This window comes from Myotis brandtii, unplaced genomic scaffold (assembly GCF_000412655.1).
Source record: "Myotis brandtii unplaced genomic scaffold, ASM41265v1 scaffold454, whole genome shotgun sequence".
NCBI lineage: Eukaryota > Metazoa > Chordata > Mammalia > Chiroptera > Vespertilionidae > Myotis > Myotis brandtii.
The window spans coordinates 3,427,907-3,444,834 of record NW_005367354.1 but is presented as its reverse complement, the minus strand read 5'-3'; the positions used below and the strand labels follow the sequence as shown (position 1 = coordinate 3,444,834).

The following is a 16,928-nucleotide window of genomic DNA, read 5'->3' as shown; positions in this document are numbered from 1 at the left end:
GGGAAAATGAGGGACATCTATAATAATCTCAACAATAAAGATCTTTAAAAAAGAACAAGGGGAAAGAGGCTTAGATTTTTTTTTAACTAACAGGATTATTATTTTCCAGAAGAGGCTGAAAGATTAAGTAAAGAATTCTTATCTTTAAGACTAGGAAAAGAAACTCTTTTGAATGACTTGGAATATAGTCCTTATTTAAGGCAGGGGACTGAAATCTGACAAATTTTGAGGCCCCTCTTAATGCTCTGAGCCCAAATCTAAGAAAACTCTAATCCTCAAAACAAAGCCATGATAGATTTCCAAGTGCCTAGGTAGCATAAGATACCTATAATAATAAAAGCATAATATGCTAATTAGACAGGATGTCCTTCTGGACAAAGCCGGGGCTACAAGTGAAGCCGGGTCCCAGGTGCCAGAGGGAAGCCAGTGCCCGGCAGCCAGGGGAAGGAAGGCCTACTCTTGCACAATTTTGTGCATCAGGCCTCTAGTCTAATATAATAGGTGCTCAATAAATATTTGAAAATATAATCAATAAATAAAATAAACCAGAAAAGGCAAATGTTCCAATCAGCTCCTGGCCCTCAAAGTAATCAGCACAACACCTGGTGTTTCACAAACTGACAGTTTGAGTCCTCAGTACTTACAGTGACTAAAACAGAACGAACCAAAGACTTTTTTCCTTTGATTTTTTGAGCCTCAGAATGTGAAATCTACCAAGAGCATCTGGATTGAAGTGATAAGGAGAACACTTCAGTAACTGTCATCTATTAGTAAAACTTTATCAATGAGGCTGTACTTCTCAATCTGAAATCAGGTGAACACATTGCCACTTCTACATAAGTCCATCTAAAGATAAATAGAACCTGAAAACTATTTTCACTTCCACAAAGAAATGGATTTTTGAAAAATGACTCCAAAAAAAGCCATCTCTTAACTCCACTCCCCACGCCCATTTTCCTAAAGGATTTAGGAACTTTACCAGTGTGTTTCCTTCGTGGTGGAGCTACTGATGCCTGATTAAGAATCAATTCTTGGAAAAATTTTCTTCTGTCTTCTTCAGTAGGCCTCTGAATATATAAGACCTCTTCATACTGTATTCTAAAGATACATTTAACCTATAAACAAACACACACACACAAAAATATTAAATATATAGAGAATTAAAAGCTTACATATTATATCCAATTATAATTTCTTCAATTTTCAGTACCATTTGCAATCTTCATTTAAGATTCGTGTGGGGTTAGAATTAACCTAGTCCCAGGCTATACTATTGAAAAGTTCAACCTCATGGACTAAACAAGAATGGAAGAATGATTTAGTTGCCCAAGTCATTAATAAATTATACTATAGCTGGAAGAGTCAGAGGATAATAGTAAAAAGGATAGTTGAATATAACAGTCAGATGGCAACAATCTCAGAGGGCTTTTTGCACAGGAGCTGAAAAGTAATTACCTAGCACCTACAACAGACAGCTGGCAAGTGGCCAACACTGCCTGCTCTTCCACTGTTTCTCTGCACTTCCTCTTCTCTGGCTTCCTTTCCTGGATTCTTTCCATACCGACTCTATTTCACTGTATTGTCTAGAATCCTGGTATCACTGCAGATGAACTATACCTCAGTCTCTTTACAGAATGCTCCACAATGGCACTATCTTCCATGCAAAACTCCCAAGCAAAATTAGTAAGTCAGTTTCTTCCAGCTGCATTATCTATACCTCTCCTGTGTTCATCTGCTCTATACAAACTTTAATCCCAACTATCCCCCTTGCAAGGTATGCTTTTAAAATCCTCTTTATGTCATCCACATTTGACTGCACTTAATTTATATGTTTTTCTAGAAGGTCTATTTCTACTTCTAGACACCAAACTCCCTAAGAACAGACCATTTCTTAGTCATCTGTTTTTCTATACCTTACCACAGGGCCTGGCACACAGTAATGCACAAGCATGTACTAATGAGTAATGCTCGTTCTTCTGTTCCCCAACCCACATCAAACTGGGAAGTATAATTAAAAAGGGAAGCAGTCACTAATATGAGAAAGTACCAACCATGACAGTATGGGAATACTGGATTAAAATTCAAGACATCAGATTTTAGCCCAAATGTAGCCATATATTTGTGGTAAGCTTTAGACAATCTATTCAATTTGTTATGTCTAACCACTTACTGAATTGAAGACTATGAACTTCATAAATATTATTTCAATCTTTATAACAATGAGGTATGAAGGCACTCCTCATTTAAAAGATGAAAGTTGGGCTTGTAAATGTTTAACTAACTAGCTTAAGGTCACAAAATGAATAAATAGAGAAGACTAGATGACATAATCTATAAAGGACTTTTCTAGCTCTAAAATTCTAAGATAGAGAAGAAACAATCAATGAAAAGTAGAAACTAGAATTCAAAATTTGAATGGAATTTATTTACCTCAACCCAAAGCCAAATCCTTTAAGAGTTTATAAAATTTCACTTTGTATCCTTCCAGTATTTTTTTTAGACTAGTTACCTGTGCAATTCCCTCCAACCCTTTGGTCTTTGCTTTGCTGGCCCTTATTCAGAAGTTCTGATGTGTATATTTACCACTGAATACCATTATGTGCCAGACACTGCAGTTATAAACTTGAAGAAAATAGGCTTACTTTCTGCTATCAAGATCTTAAAGAGTCTCAAAAGAAAGCATTCTGATACCATAAAGGTAGAGAAACATAGAGGAGACCCTGTAAGAGTGAAGAGGCATTAGACAAAATATAGCCAAAATAGCTAACATTAATTCTGACCTGACAAAATACGTAGACACAACACAACACCCTAGAACCGTGGTCGGCAAACCACGGCTCACGAGCCACATGCGGCTCTTTGGCCCCTTCAGTGTGGCTCTTCCACAAAATACCACGTGCGGGTGAGCACATTGCAGTGCGATTGCAACTTCGTGGCCCATGCGCAGATGTCGGTATTTTGTGGAAGAGCCAAACTGAAGGGGCCAAAGAGCCGCGTGTGGCTTGCGAGCCGCGGTTTGCCGAGCTGCAGTTTGCCGACCACTGCCCTAGAAGTACCAGAATTTTGTTCAAAGATAGCAAAACATTTATTTTCAGTTTTAAATATTCTCCCTTCTCAACATTTTTCAACACTGTGTTGAACTTTGCGAATATAAAACATACCAAAAGTAAGTCTACAATAATCCTGTGGTATTCCTGCCAGGTTATTACAATGATCTCAGAATCCATCATTTTATAAGTAGGCTAAATTATTTTTCTTTCAATTTACTCCTAACTTATTTTCTGACATTCTCAGCCTCAAACATCATGCTGCAAGAAGACAAGCCTTGTATAATTCCCTGTAAAAATCATTCTGTCTCTCACCGTGGTTCACATTGGTCTTTATACATGCAACTCACTCTTTCCTAAACCAGTTTTTAACTCTCCACTCAAGCCGATGCTTTCTGGGTGACGCTTTCTCTGACTTCCCCAGGTATACTTATGCATACCTTCTAATGTCTCTCATTAATCCTTTTTCAAGCTCAATGGTTTTTTAGTACATTCAGCTATACGACCATCACAAGTCAGTTTTAGAACATTTGCATCACCTCCAAAACCTTCCCTCATGCCCATTTGCAATCAAATCCCTCACATTCAGACACCCAGACCTACAACTAGAGATTTGCTTTCTATCTCTAGAGAGTTGCCTCTTCTACAAAGTGTATATCATGCAACTAGTAGTCTTTTGTGTCCAGCTTCTCTCACTTAGCATCATATACTGAGGTTCATCCAGACTTTAAACTGTATCAGTAGTTTATTCATTTATTGCTGACTAGGAACTTCACCACATGTATATAGAATATTTTGTTTCAACAATCACCAATTCATAAATACTTGGGTATTAAAATAATTTTTTGAAAATCAATTTCATTCACATGACTTGATATACTACTTTTTTCTAAAACTGTGATTTTTACCTTTGATTTTAATATATTAAATATAAATTGAATTTGAACTCAAAAGCTAAATATCGGATCTGAAAAATATACATCATCATCATAATATTCAACTTAGCATGATGCTGCCAATGAAAAAGCTGAAAGGTCAAATCCCAACAAATAATCTAACAGATGAGAAGGATAATTATAATGGAATTGATGACAATACAGCTAAAGTCTTTTTAGTAGATGCTATATATATACATGTTGGGTTCTGGTCTAAGCATGAAATATCTCAATCTTCACAACAATAGTGAGGACTATATCACTACTATATCAAAAAAGAAACAAACTTAGATGTTAACTTGTTTAAGTCACAGAACTAGTAAGTGGTACAACCAAGGCATGAATCTTGACAGTTGATTTCATAGTAATTAGAGAGATAAACCCTGATGTGAGAGAGAAACACCGATTGGCTGCCTCCAGCATGTGCCCAGACTGAGGATCAATCCACAACCTGGGTATGTGCACTAACCAGAAATCAAACCTGCCACCTTCTTGGTGCACAGGACAACACTCCAACCAACTGAGCCACACTAGCCAGGGCAAGGTCAACTATTTTAAAACAATATACTAACGATAAACATTCAAGCAGTTCTTACCTCTTCAGGAAGTTCACTGTACATGGTTTCAGAGGTAGACAACAGAAATATAGGTGAAAATGATGGTATATCTTGTAGCAAAGTCAGAAAAGTTGCTCTCACAGTTTCACTGACAGCTTCCCACCAATCACCAATGTGAGGCATGTAAACAATACTAGGTACTGTTCTTCGAGCTTCACGAAAAATCTAATTAGGAATTAGAGAAAAAGGAATTAAAAATTCAAACTGATATCATTCTAAAGTCTACCCAGTAAACCCCAAATACAAAAAATGTGTCAGGCCTATTATAGTAATTCTTTTCAGTAATTCTTTTCACAATATTTAAGTTGTGCAAGATATGATGCACAAGCCATATAGCTTCTATCTACCCTTGCCCCACCTAAAGTATTTTTCGCCATTTTATAATTCCTATTCAGTAGATATTAATAATATAAAGGTATCAAACTGTTCCACTTATCTATAAAATATGCTGCAAATGAAGAGATAAGGATGTCACCTACATCAGAGATATCAGTAAGCACACAAAAAAGGAAGACATAGTTTACATGTTTGTGCACATTGGCTAAAATCACTAAACATATGAAATAAACATTTTAAACAAAATGTACCACCCTAGACTTAAAATTAATGTACTACTGCTGAACCACTTCTTCACCTCTCTAAATTATCTTAATTCAATCTTCAATTCAAAATCGTCACAAAATACCCTGGCATCTCAAGCAAGCAATAAATATATTAGCACAAAACTCTGAGACACTCTGTCAGAAAATACAAGATAAAGTTTCCTCAGGTATTAAAAAGAGTCCTATTGTAGCTTCAGTCTGCCAACAAACACCAATAAAGAACAGGTTGGCTATCAGTAAGCTGCCAAGCAGAACTACAACCCTTTACATATACGTCAACAGCTCAAGAGCCCATCAATAAATTCTCACAGGTTAATATGACATCTCTTTAAGACTTTTAACAAGTGTAGAAATAAGTGCAAAAATCTATCTTTCTTCAATTTAGAGAATTCTATTTCTAAAATTCTCTATTTTTCCTTATTTTAAAACACACATTTCAATTAACCTATATAATGTTCAAGATACAGAAATAAGAATTTAATATTTAAAATGATTAGGATTATAGAAACGTTTCTAAGAATGAAAAGGATTATTTTTCTTAATGAGGAAGCCTACCAGTTGCATGAATTTTTCAAATATTACATTTTATACAGTTTAAACCTCCTGTATAAAATATATTGCCAATTTAATAATAAACCAGATGAAAGATGCTCAAATAAAATGTAGATGTTATGATCACTCACATCAAAAGTAACATTTGCTCCTTCCCTTCCTTTAACATTTGCATATCCACCAATCCAGAACAGTTGTACAGTACAACTCCTTCAGGACTCAAATTTTGACCTTTTCTGCAAACATGCACCCTCTTATCCTGGATCTTGAAAATCCAAGGATTATTGTTTTCCAAAGTTCTTGTAGAAAATTCATAAGAGAAAAACAAGCATAAATATCGGCAAAATGAAGGAACCACACAGCAGCACAAAGGCAAGTGAGGCATTTGATTTACAAAAGTATTGTTACATGCCACCCAGATTAGGCATGATGTGTGAAGACAGTGACCAATGCCTTTGTCACTTTCCAGCTCCCACTCTGTGCTGGTAACTAGGGAGTCAGCTGGGAGAAAAAGTACATGAAAAAGACTAACAAGCTATACAGCTTACTGAGAAGCCTCACCAAAGTAGCTACCTAATTCAGCTGTGCAGGTACCACGTGCGCAGGGAGGTGAGAAACTAACGTGTTTTTAAAAAATGAAATTTGGCCTTTCATTCTAGTACCTGTAGGTTAGGTTTTCTTGGCAGATGTGTTGAGAACACCTAACTGCTAACAAGTGTTAAAGAGTATGGGCAAAGCAACTCAAGGTTAAGGGATAATAAAAACTTTACAGAGCCAGCAGTTAAATAATGCTGTACTGTAGTGTTTTAAACTTATTTGCAGGGCTGAACTAGATATATATAAGCATCACCAACACTAACAGAGTTGAGGGTTTTTCAAAAATTTTTCTCCTAAGCCTTTAGAGGAAAAACATCTTTAATTTCTAGAAAAACTGAACAGCACTACTAAAACAAGTTTTCTTTTAAATTCTTTGCTCCATTGTATCTCAGAGTATTAAAACAAACTTTCATATTTTCTTTAAATATATACTGAATCTGTTCTAATTCTCCAGTTTTCATAATGAAAATTCAAAGAGTACAGACTCTGAGAATAGTATTTAAAATTTCAGAAAAAAAGGATAATCCTATTGTGACTTTTCTATAATGTAAAAACAGCTCTTCAGCAATTTGCTGGTAGCTTTTAAAGTTGTGGAATAAGATACATTCTGTGAAACCAATTAACCAGATAATTCCAAGTAGAAAATTAAGCCTAGTTTTAGTGAAGTGGCAACTGTCTTGGGAATAAGTGATGCCATTTGATAACTAGAAAAATACTCACCTACAGGGTGTCTTGGATTGGTGGATGTGCAAGATGTAGTAGAAAACAGAAAAACTGTTATAGAGAAAAAAAGACAGTAGGCCAAATTACTGAACCAACCGTTTCAAAACACCTCTGACATGACCAGCACTCTTGCACAAATAAAATGAACAAACATCAGTGTATGGGAACTGTTCATTTTGATTCTTTAAACAATATACTCCATTTCCTTATGGCCTCTTCTTGCCCCCAGATAGCATGGTCCCTTATATAACACAGTTTTGTTTCTTTATTTTAAAAAAAATCACAAACTACTCCCTCTGAATATTAAAGATATGAAAGGCAAAAATCAGGCCACTGAAGTTAGAAGTACCCATGCAAGGAAACACTAATAACACAAACTGCATCTATAGTCCTTATCATCTCAAAAGCTAGATTTTCAAGTCAGTACTTTAGCTGCCAAATTAAAATGTTCAGGGCACAAAAATGTACTATATTTTAAAAATTAAGAATAGACAGCCCAGGTGGCATGGCTCAGTGGTTGAGCATCGACCTATGAACGAGGAGATCATGGGTCAATTCCAGGTCAGGGTACATGCCCGGATTGTGGGCTGGATCCCGTGTGGGGGGTACAGGAAGCAGCCGATCAGTAATTCTCTCTCATCATTGATGTTTCTATCTCTCTCTTCCTCTCCCTTTCTCTCTGAAACCAATAAAAATATAATAAATACATAAAAAGAATATACAGCCCTTGCTATTTCCCTCAGAATGTGAAAGCTAGAATAATTTCAAAACAAATATATATGAAGCAGAAAGCTCCAAGCCAGTACAGCTTTCACTTTCCTAAAAGGAGCTGTATAAGAGAGAGGAAAACAACTTTTTGTCATCAATAAACTTCCAGAATTTGTTCTGATCACATTTACAGTATTATGAATGTGCTAAATTCATACAACGTAAGTAAAAGAAAAGTCTTGGGGGCTAAAATATCTCAATTTTTATAAAAATTTAAAAGCACTATTGAAATAAATTTAATGCCTTATACCATGTTATCACAAAATATTAAAATAGATATCTATGTTGCTGATATTTGTACTTCATATATATCATTTTACTCCATTTATATTCTATTTACCTAAGATTTATTAAGCACCTCTGTGAAAAGAAGGCACTGTTTTGGATATGAAGATTCAGGAATGAAGAAATAAAGTACCCAGTTTCTCTCCAAGCATACAAAAATCAGCTTGTTATAAAACATAACTATACTAGGATTTCTGAATAATAGTTATAATACAAATAGTTATAATACAAATCAACTTGTTATGAAAATTAAATCGCCCAAATTTCTTTTCTGGTATTTTCTTTGCCTAAAAACTTCAAGAATTTTTGTAAATGTGGTAGACGATGGACCGGTATGATTTAATTTGTTTACAATTCAAAAACAGAAAGCCATATACACAAACACAAGAGTATCCAAAGTATACACAGACTGCTAGGAAAAATCCAGAAACCCTTATGCACAAACACACGAGAATCCAAAGTAAACACACAGGTAAGTATATTAGTTCCTTAATGCTACTTAATCAAAAAGATTTCCTCTGAGCATTTCCAGGTACATTTTCTTTCTGAGGAAAGAAAAATACTAAAGTTTTCACCTAAAAAAAGACCTTATTAACCATTTAAAATGATATGCAACATCGTATAGGACTCAAACTGACAGACCATATACAAATGTATCAATTCAACCATACTTCTGTATTAATGAAAAAGATAAAATACAGCACACTCAATCACTCTTTGCCTAAATCAACAATAGAAATAATACAAAAGGCAACAAAATACATTTGAAGATGTCAGAAAAGGGAAATCATAGTTGTTATTGTTGTTTTTAAGAGTGTTAATACAGGTAAGTCTTTTACTACAGATACTAACATCTCTGGCCTTATTGTAGAATTCAATAATCAATCGTGAACTTAATGAAACAACTATAAACCTTCCAGGCTACACCAAGGTTTTCCATTCTCCTTCTACAGCCTATGAATTACTCAGTTAACATGTACACACCTACACACACACTTCCACTTCGTGATCTCTGGCAATTGTTTCAGTAATAAATGTCTAACAAGTATCCAGTGATCAGCAAAAGTACTACATTTCCCAAAGTGGGATCTACTGATGACCTAGAATAGTAAAACCTAGGATATTTAAAGTGCAGATTCCTAGGGCTCACCCCAAATTTAATGAATCAGAATCTATGGGTGTGGAGCCAGGGAATCAGAAAATTTGATAACCATGCCCAGAAAATTTCAGTCAATTTGGATATTAACTTTTTATTATATAGGATAGGATAAATACAGCCCTTTAAAGGTGATTTAGAACTTCTTTCCTTTACGATTACCTTTCATGTTCATGTTACAGTATTTAGTAACCAATTTTATTTTTTTTATGTTTTTACTGATTTTCAGAGAGAGAGAAAGGGAGAGGAGAGATAGAAAGAGGAACATCATCAATTGGCCACCTTCTGCACACCCCCTACTGGGGATCAAGCCCAAAACTCAGGTATGTGCCCTAACTGGGGACCACTTGGTTCCTGGGTCGATGCTCGACTGCTGAGGCACACCAGCCGAGCTTTAATAACCAATTTTATATTAAGTATCTTAGAGGCTGGGGAAAAGAGCACAGAATAATGATTAGCCACAGACTGAACCCTTATGTTCCACATTTATTTAGAGATGATCTTGCCTACAGGAGAACTAGCTCCCAAGAGAAGCAAGGCAAAAGAGAAGGAAAAACAGGAAAAATAGGACAGAAGTATAGAAAGAAGGGTTTTTTCATCTTTCCAGTCTTTCAGCACCTGATTCATGCTCTCTCTTCCCAAAGACTCACACCTAACTTATACTCAGGCTTGCCAATCTCTACAAGTTAAGAATAAGCTCCTCAGCTTCATCACATAATGAAGATTTTTAAAAAGACAGTATTATGTTCATGAATTTAAAATATTTTTAGATAAGCACTTAAGATACAAATAGAGATTAACCAGAACAGTTAGTCTGGTCTCTGGCCAGTGTTCAGAGGAAGTCTGAGCTTCTAGTACCATGACTACAAAATTCTGACTCAGTTCCTTGGCAGAATGGACCATCCAGTTGATGGTCACTCAAGAACAAGCTCTACTTCTAACCCAGGAGCCTACAGGTGAAAGCAGAGATGAGACGTCTTGGTGTATTAGATGCAATGTAATACAACCAAAACAATAAATACTGGCTTTTTGTTGTTTTCCACTACCAAGTGACACTTCTCTTTATCCTCTCCACTCACATGACAAAAAAAAAAAGTAGTAGTAAGAGCCAAGAAATGTGAAAGAGACCAAAGAGCATGCAGTTAGAATTCAAATTTAGCCCAATGATGCCAACTAGGATTCAGGAAAAATAGTTCTAGGATCTCAGTAATATCAATGTATAGTTTACTACAATGCTTCCTAAGTACTTCCTTACTAAGCCAGAAATGTATGTAAATATGTACACATACTAGCCATAAGGAACAACAATAGGCAGACTACCCTCTCATTTTGAAAATGTTCCTCTTTCTTTTTTATTGATTTTTTTTAATGCACATACTTTATTTTTTCTTAAAATATAGTTGACATACAGTATTAGTATCAGGTGTACAAAACAGTGATTCAACATTTATTTATACATCTTACGAAGTGATCTCCACTTTAAGTCTAGTAACCATCTGTCAATGTGCAGTGTGCTTACAGTATTGTTGACTATATTCCCTATGTTGTACATTACATGTCTGGATCTATTTATTTTATAACTGGAACTTTGTGCCTTTTTTTTTAGAGAAGAAGGGATAGAGAGAGAAACATTGATCCGTTGCCTCCCGTACGTGCCCCCACAGGGAATCAAATCCGCAACCTGGGCATGTACCCTGACTGGGAATTGAACCCGCCACCTTTTGGTGTACAGGACAACACTCCAAGCAACTGAGACACACCGACCAGAGTGAATCACATTTTCCTTTCAATGTGATTCTATCTTGTTCGATTGATACTGTCAAATATACATATAAAAAGAAAAATAATATTCCAAGCAATGCAGCAGAGTATAAACTAAAATGACCAATTTTATCCATTTCCCCAACCCTTCAATTTCCTTCCTCCATGCCAAAGCAATTATTATTAACAGGTGGTTATTGTTGTTTGGGGGGGGAGCATATTCGTAGATAAACTCTCCATTTATATATAAGCATGGATATAGCATTTTTAAGGCTTTTTTTACATAAAGAATATCATACTTAGATTGATTTAAAACCTGCTATCTCCTTCATCTTTCTATATCAGCCTATGTAAGACTACCTCAGCTTTGTTAATGGCTTCACCATATCCCTCTGTATGTGAGAATATACCATAACTTATTTTAGCCAGTCCACCATTAAAGAACATTCCGTTTGTTTCTTTTGGTCTTATTTTGTTTGGCAATTTTACACAATGCTGTCATGAATATCCTTGTTCATTCAGCAGTGAATACTTACAGCTAATATACCTTTAGGGAAAATTCTTTAATGTAAATTTCCTGGGTCAAATGGTATATGTACTTGAAATTTTAAAAGACAGTGCCAAAGTACACTCCAAAATCGTTCAATAAATTTACATTTCTACTAACCATGTCTGAGTGTCCCACATCTCCAATGCTCGGTGTTATCAAGCTCTTTATATTTACAAACCTAACAGTTGTTTTAAAATGGTATCTCATTGCTTTAATTTGCATATTTTTTCACTCATAAGTGAGGCTAAGAATCTTTTCAGATTTTTATTGGTTGCTTTTTCCATTTTTTTTTCTCCCTATAAATGGCATGCTCCAATTTTGCCAACTTTTATATTAGGCTGTTAATATTTCTTCTTACTAACATTAAGATTTTTTTTATGTTTAGGAAACTTGTCCTTGACATGCATGTTAAAAATATACCTACCAGATTATGTCTATTAATTTTATTTAAATAATTTTTTGGCCATGTGTAGTCAAATTTGTTCATATCTTTATGTTTTCTGGATTTTGTTCATTGCTTAAAAATCATTTTCCCATACCCAAGATAATAAATATATGACCTTATGAATGCTCATAACAGTTCCACTGACAATCTAGAATTTGTTTTTGGGTTACAGAAAAAGGTAGGAAATCCAGTTTGTTTTGTTTTTTTTCTTTTCCCCTTATTGAACCAGCCAGTTTTCTAAGACCATTTATTAAATAATCCATCTATTCTATCTACTGATGTTAAATAGCATCATCATCAGATACTAAATTCTCATTACTATACAGGCATAAATGAATTCTCTCTTTTGTTCTATTACCTTATCTATCCCTACACGGGTACAAATTCTTTACTACTCTATTACATCTATTAGTTCTATTACATCTTTATTACTCTACTAAAGGCCCGGTGCATGAAATTCGTGCACGGGGGTGAGGGGGTCCCCTCAACCCAGCCTGCACCCTCTCCAATCCAGGACCCCTTAGGGGATGTCCAACTGCTGGTTTAGGCCCGATCCTGGGGATAGGGCCTAAACCGGCAGTTGGATATCCCTCTCGCAATCTGGGACCGCTGGCTCCTAACCGCTCACCTGCCTGCCTGCCTGCCTGATTGCCCCTAACCACTCTGCCTGCCGGCCTTCTTGCCCCCAACTGCCCCCCTTGCCGGCCTGCTCACCCCCAACTGCCCCTCCTACCTCCTGGCCTGATCACCCCTAACTGCCTCTGCCTCGGCCCCACCACCATGGCTTTGTCCAGAAGGTCTCCCAGAAGGTGTCCCAGTCTAATTAGCATATTACCCTTTTATTAGTATAGATTATTCAAACGTTCAATGAGCACTTCCTAAGCTGCACTGTGTCAGAGATACAGAAATGGTGAAGACACGATCCTTTGGCTAAAAATCTTATTCCCCTAACCTCTAGTTATAACATGGCACACTTATAATAAATTCATAGTTATATGTTAGAACCTCAAGAAATATAAGCAGTCTCACTAGAACTTTGTTTCACAACTTAGCAAATATAACGTAGTTGAAAACCAAATATCACGTTTCTAGATAAATGTTAAGTCTTGGCATCTCAAATTGGGTATCATTTCCCTTCCTATAAGTACAGAGTTAAGTCTAGAAAGGCTCTGAAACCATAGCTTTGAAAAAAGGGTCAGAAAAAGGCAAAAGAAATTCCCTTTCTACACCATTTCATTAAACTTTAATACAAGAAACAGAATATTAAAATTTCAGAAATGAAGTATCATTGTAAAAACAACAAACTCACTTTGAAAAATGTTACACATCAAAAGAATTCTCTACCTTAATATTATGTTAACAAATAAGCAACAAAAAGTTAATATTCATATTATTGTTCTTTGAAAAAATTTATCTATTAACACTACCAAGGAAGTTGCAACTGCTCTGACATGGCACAAACCTACCTGTGCACATGATTCTTCAGGTGTTTTGGCACTAACTGAATAAAGTGCTGGGAGATCTAGTCTGTGCACAGAGAATTTTTCTAGAGTGTGCAAAAGCGCTGGAGCAAGGTGAGAAGTTTGACCTGAGCCTCGTTCTCCAGACAGCAATAATCTTGGCCTATAAGAGGTTGGCTGATGATATGGTGACCTGCAATACATGTAAGACATAATAATTATTTTGAAACCATACACTCTGAAAATCAATATGAAATATTAGGCAATATATTTACATTAAAAGAATATAACTCCACATTAATAGAACTTCCCTATCTTTCTTATTTTTTAAGTAAAGTGAATCATTTTTCATTAATTAGTTTTAAAATGTTGATCTCTCTGACCATAATAACCAAGAGGTAAAAGTATAAAAACCACTTCTAAAAAAAGTAAAAATATATTAACTTGGAAAATGTTTCAGACACTATGTGTGATTTAGTTATCATCAATCCATGGTCAAATGTTAAGAATCCCATTTCAACAAGGAGGTACATCTGAAGATTATCCAAAATATAGGACTTTTTTTTTAAATGGTTAAAATGTTAAATTGTATGTATTTTAACCACAATTTTTTAAATGGGGGGAGGAGGGTAGGACTTTTTCATGGCAGCTAATTTTGTTTCTAGGCTAATACTCTCAAATATGACATCTAAAGCCCTACACTAGAGAAGGTAGGTTTATGAAAATATATTAATGAAATTCAAATAAATAAAACAAATTCATATACAATTACTATAGGTAATGAAGTAAATTCTAAGCAATGCAATAAGCAAATAAACAGAACTAATGGGAAGAAATAGAGAAAACACTGTTACTTGAAAAGGATGATTATGTACTAGAAAATCCAAGAGAATCATCTAATAATTGTCAGAATCTACCAGCAAAGTAATAAGACAAAAGATGGAAAAAGAAAGGCAAAAAGATTTCCTAAATACCATCAAGAACCAATATAAAAAAAGAAATGAGATCCTATTTACAACTGCAAAACACAAATGGCAAAACAAACATTATAAGAAAAGTATGAAATGATATAGAATACATCATGAGTCTGATTTTATAAAGACATATGTATTTTATTTTATACATTTAAAAATTCAAATCAAAATCCCAAAAGAATTTGAGAGAGGGAGATTTAAAGCTTATTCACCACATTATCTGGAAAAAATAATCAATAAATTTTTGAAAAAAGATGTTAGGTCCAATTTTACATTTAAACCTATTTTACTAACAAACACTTCATACAAATTTATCGTTTAACTTTCTTAACAATTCTGTGAAATACATAGTTTCCACCTATTAAACAGACGAAGAAACCAAGGTTCAGAGAGGTTAGGTATAAGATTGTATAACACAGTGGTGACAGATTTCAAATTCTCATTCAGGCCCATATAATCGCAAAGCCCAGGCTCCCAACCACACTATGTTAAGATGTGCCCTACTTTATACTGAAACATATTACAGAACAGAATAACAAAACAGAATGTAGAATATACCAAGGAAAAGTAACACATTTCAGTGGAAGGTAATAGGCAACCCAGGAAACAAATCACAGTAACTGAAAGAATGTTACATAAAATAAAAGCATAAAAAAATGGAAGAGGGTGAATTACAAAATAAATGTTTAAAATAAGGAGGATTCAGATCCTCATTTCAAGGAATAAGTAAAATGAATGCTCACACAGAAACAAATAAGAAAAATCAAAAGATACATGTATCTAATTCATACAAATTTTTAAACTTTTATAATTCAAAAATTACAACCTGAACCAAATGGTAAACAACCAAATAAGATCAAGAATTTGCCATTAACAAAAATGGTTCTCAATGCATAAAGAGGTGATGTGCATAGAGTTAATAAAGAATACTTTCATGAGCACAGAATATAAGCAGATCAAAAAAAAAGATGCAAATAGATAATATTTTTAAAATGTTCATTCATTTAACAATTGTAGAATGCTTCCTAAGCTGAATGTGTTGGCCCTACACATTCTAATGATGCCACTGTTATCACAGAACTCCTAACTGAATGGTACTTGGTGGAAAAGGGATATACATAAATTATTATAATACAGTGTGCTTAACAAGCAGCACTGTTTAAGACTCATAGAGAGACCCCAATTAAAGACTCATAGAAGGCTTTCCTGGAAAAGCGTTACTGAAGCACAAACCCAACAGACGGGAGGCAGAAAAGATGAATACCGAGAAATAAAAACAGGATGTGCAAAGGACCAGAGGCTAAAAAGGCCTTGGCCCTTTGAGCTAAAGAATACAGTTCATATAGCAGCTTCTTTTAAGGTTTTAGGGCAATGCAGGGGTAAAGGTACTGGGGGGTGGGGAGCTTAGGGAAGGGAAGTGCAAAGGAGAAATGCTATGAAGGGTTTTGTAAACCATGTTATAAGTTTGGAATGTTCACTAAAGACAATGAGAAAGCATTAAGATGCTTAAGCAGGGGAAGTGACATAATCTCACACACGATATTGGAAGGTAACTCTAGCCCAGTATGTCAGTACAGGGAAGGATTTTTATAAAGAAGGCAAAACAGGAGGAAATATGACCTGTTAGTGGTTTGCTATAATAACCCGAGCATGAGATCTTAATGACAGTCTAGACAAGAATACTGTGAGAGAGGTGAGAAAGAACACCCTGAGATGAGACTTATTTAGTCAGGACATTGTCATTGACTAAATACAGAAGGAAAGAGGAGGAAGCTGAGAATGATGTCCAATTCTAGTTGGACAACTGAACGAGTAGGAGCTCACAGGACTCAAAGGAAGAGAAGGGGGGACACAGTCCAGTATACACTAAAAGATCCATGGCACAGCCTGCAGGGGTAGCTCAGTTAGAGTATCATCCCGACACAACAAGGTTGCAGGTTCAATCCTCAGCATACTATATACGAGAAACAACCAATGAATGCATAAACAACAAGTCAATGTCTCTCTCTTTCCCCTTCCTCTCTCTCAAATCAATAAATAAAATTAAAATTAAATATCTATGGCACAAAAAAGGAAGATAGGTAGTTGGACAGGGTCTAAGGCTCAAGGGTGATCTAGCTTTGAGAAAGATGTAGTGGTTATTAACAGATGAAAAAATTATGAAAACATAAATAATGAAAAATAGTTTTTATTTGTTAAACAGATGAAGAAACCAAGGCTCAGAGAGTTGGAGTGGGAAAAAGTACAATTTCCCAAAATTAAATTTGGCAAGTATCAAATAAATACCAAAATATATATGCAAGGATATCTGCAACTTATCTCACTCCCAAAAACTCCCTTACCTCTTAGTATTCTCTATATTTTTTCATAGTATTTATCTTCTAACATTCTATTTATCTACTAGAGGCTGCACAAAAAAAAATTTGTGCACTCGGGGGGGGAAGGGAGAGGGGGGG

The 16,928-nt window shown here is 35.2% G+C and overlaps 1 protein-coding gene across 6 annotated transcripts in view; it reads right to left on the bottom strand.

The window, feature by feature from the left end:
* The window catches only part of ATAD2B (ATPase family, AAA domain containing 2B), a 110,636-nt gene that overhangs the window by 33,974 nt on the left and 59,734 nt on the right, over positions 1–16,928 (bottom strand). For all 6 annotated transcript variants that reach the window (XM_014546686.1, XM_005874932.2, XM_014546685.1 and 3 more), the window contains 3 exons: positions 13,505–13,691; positions 4,579–4,764; positions 980–1,115 (listed from right to left, as the gene is read on the bottom strand). In XM_014546686.1, the coding sequence (XP_014402172.1) occupies positions 980–1,115; positions 4,579–4,764; positions 13,505–13,691 (509 nt within the window). The remainder of the gene's footprint in view (positions 1–979; positions 1,116–4,578; positions 4,765–13,504; positions 13,692–16,928) is intronic.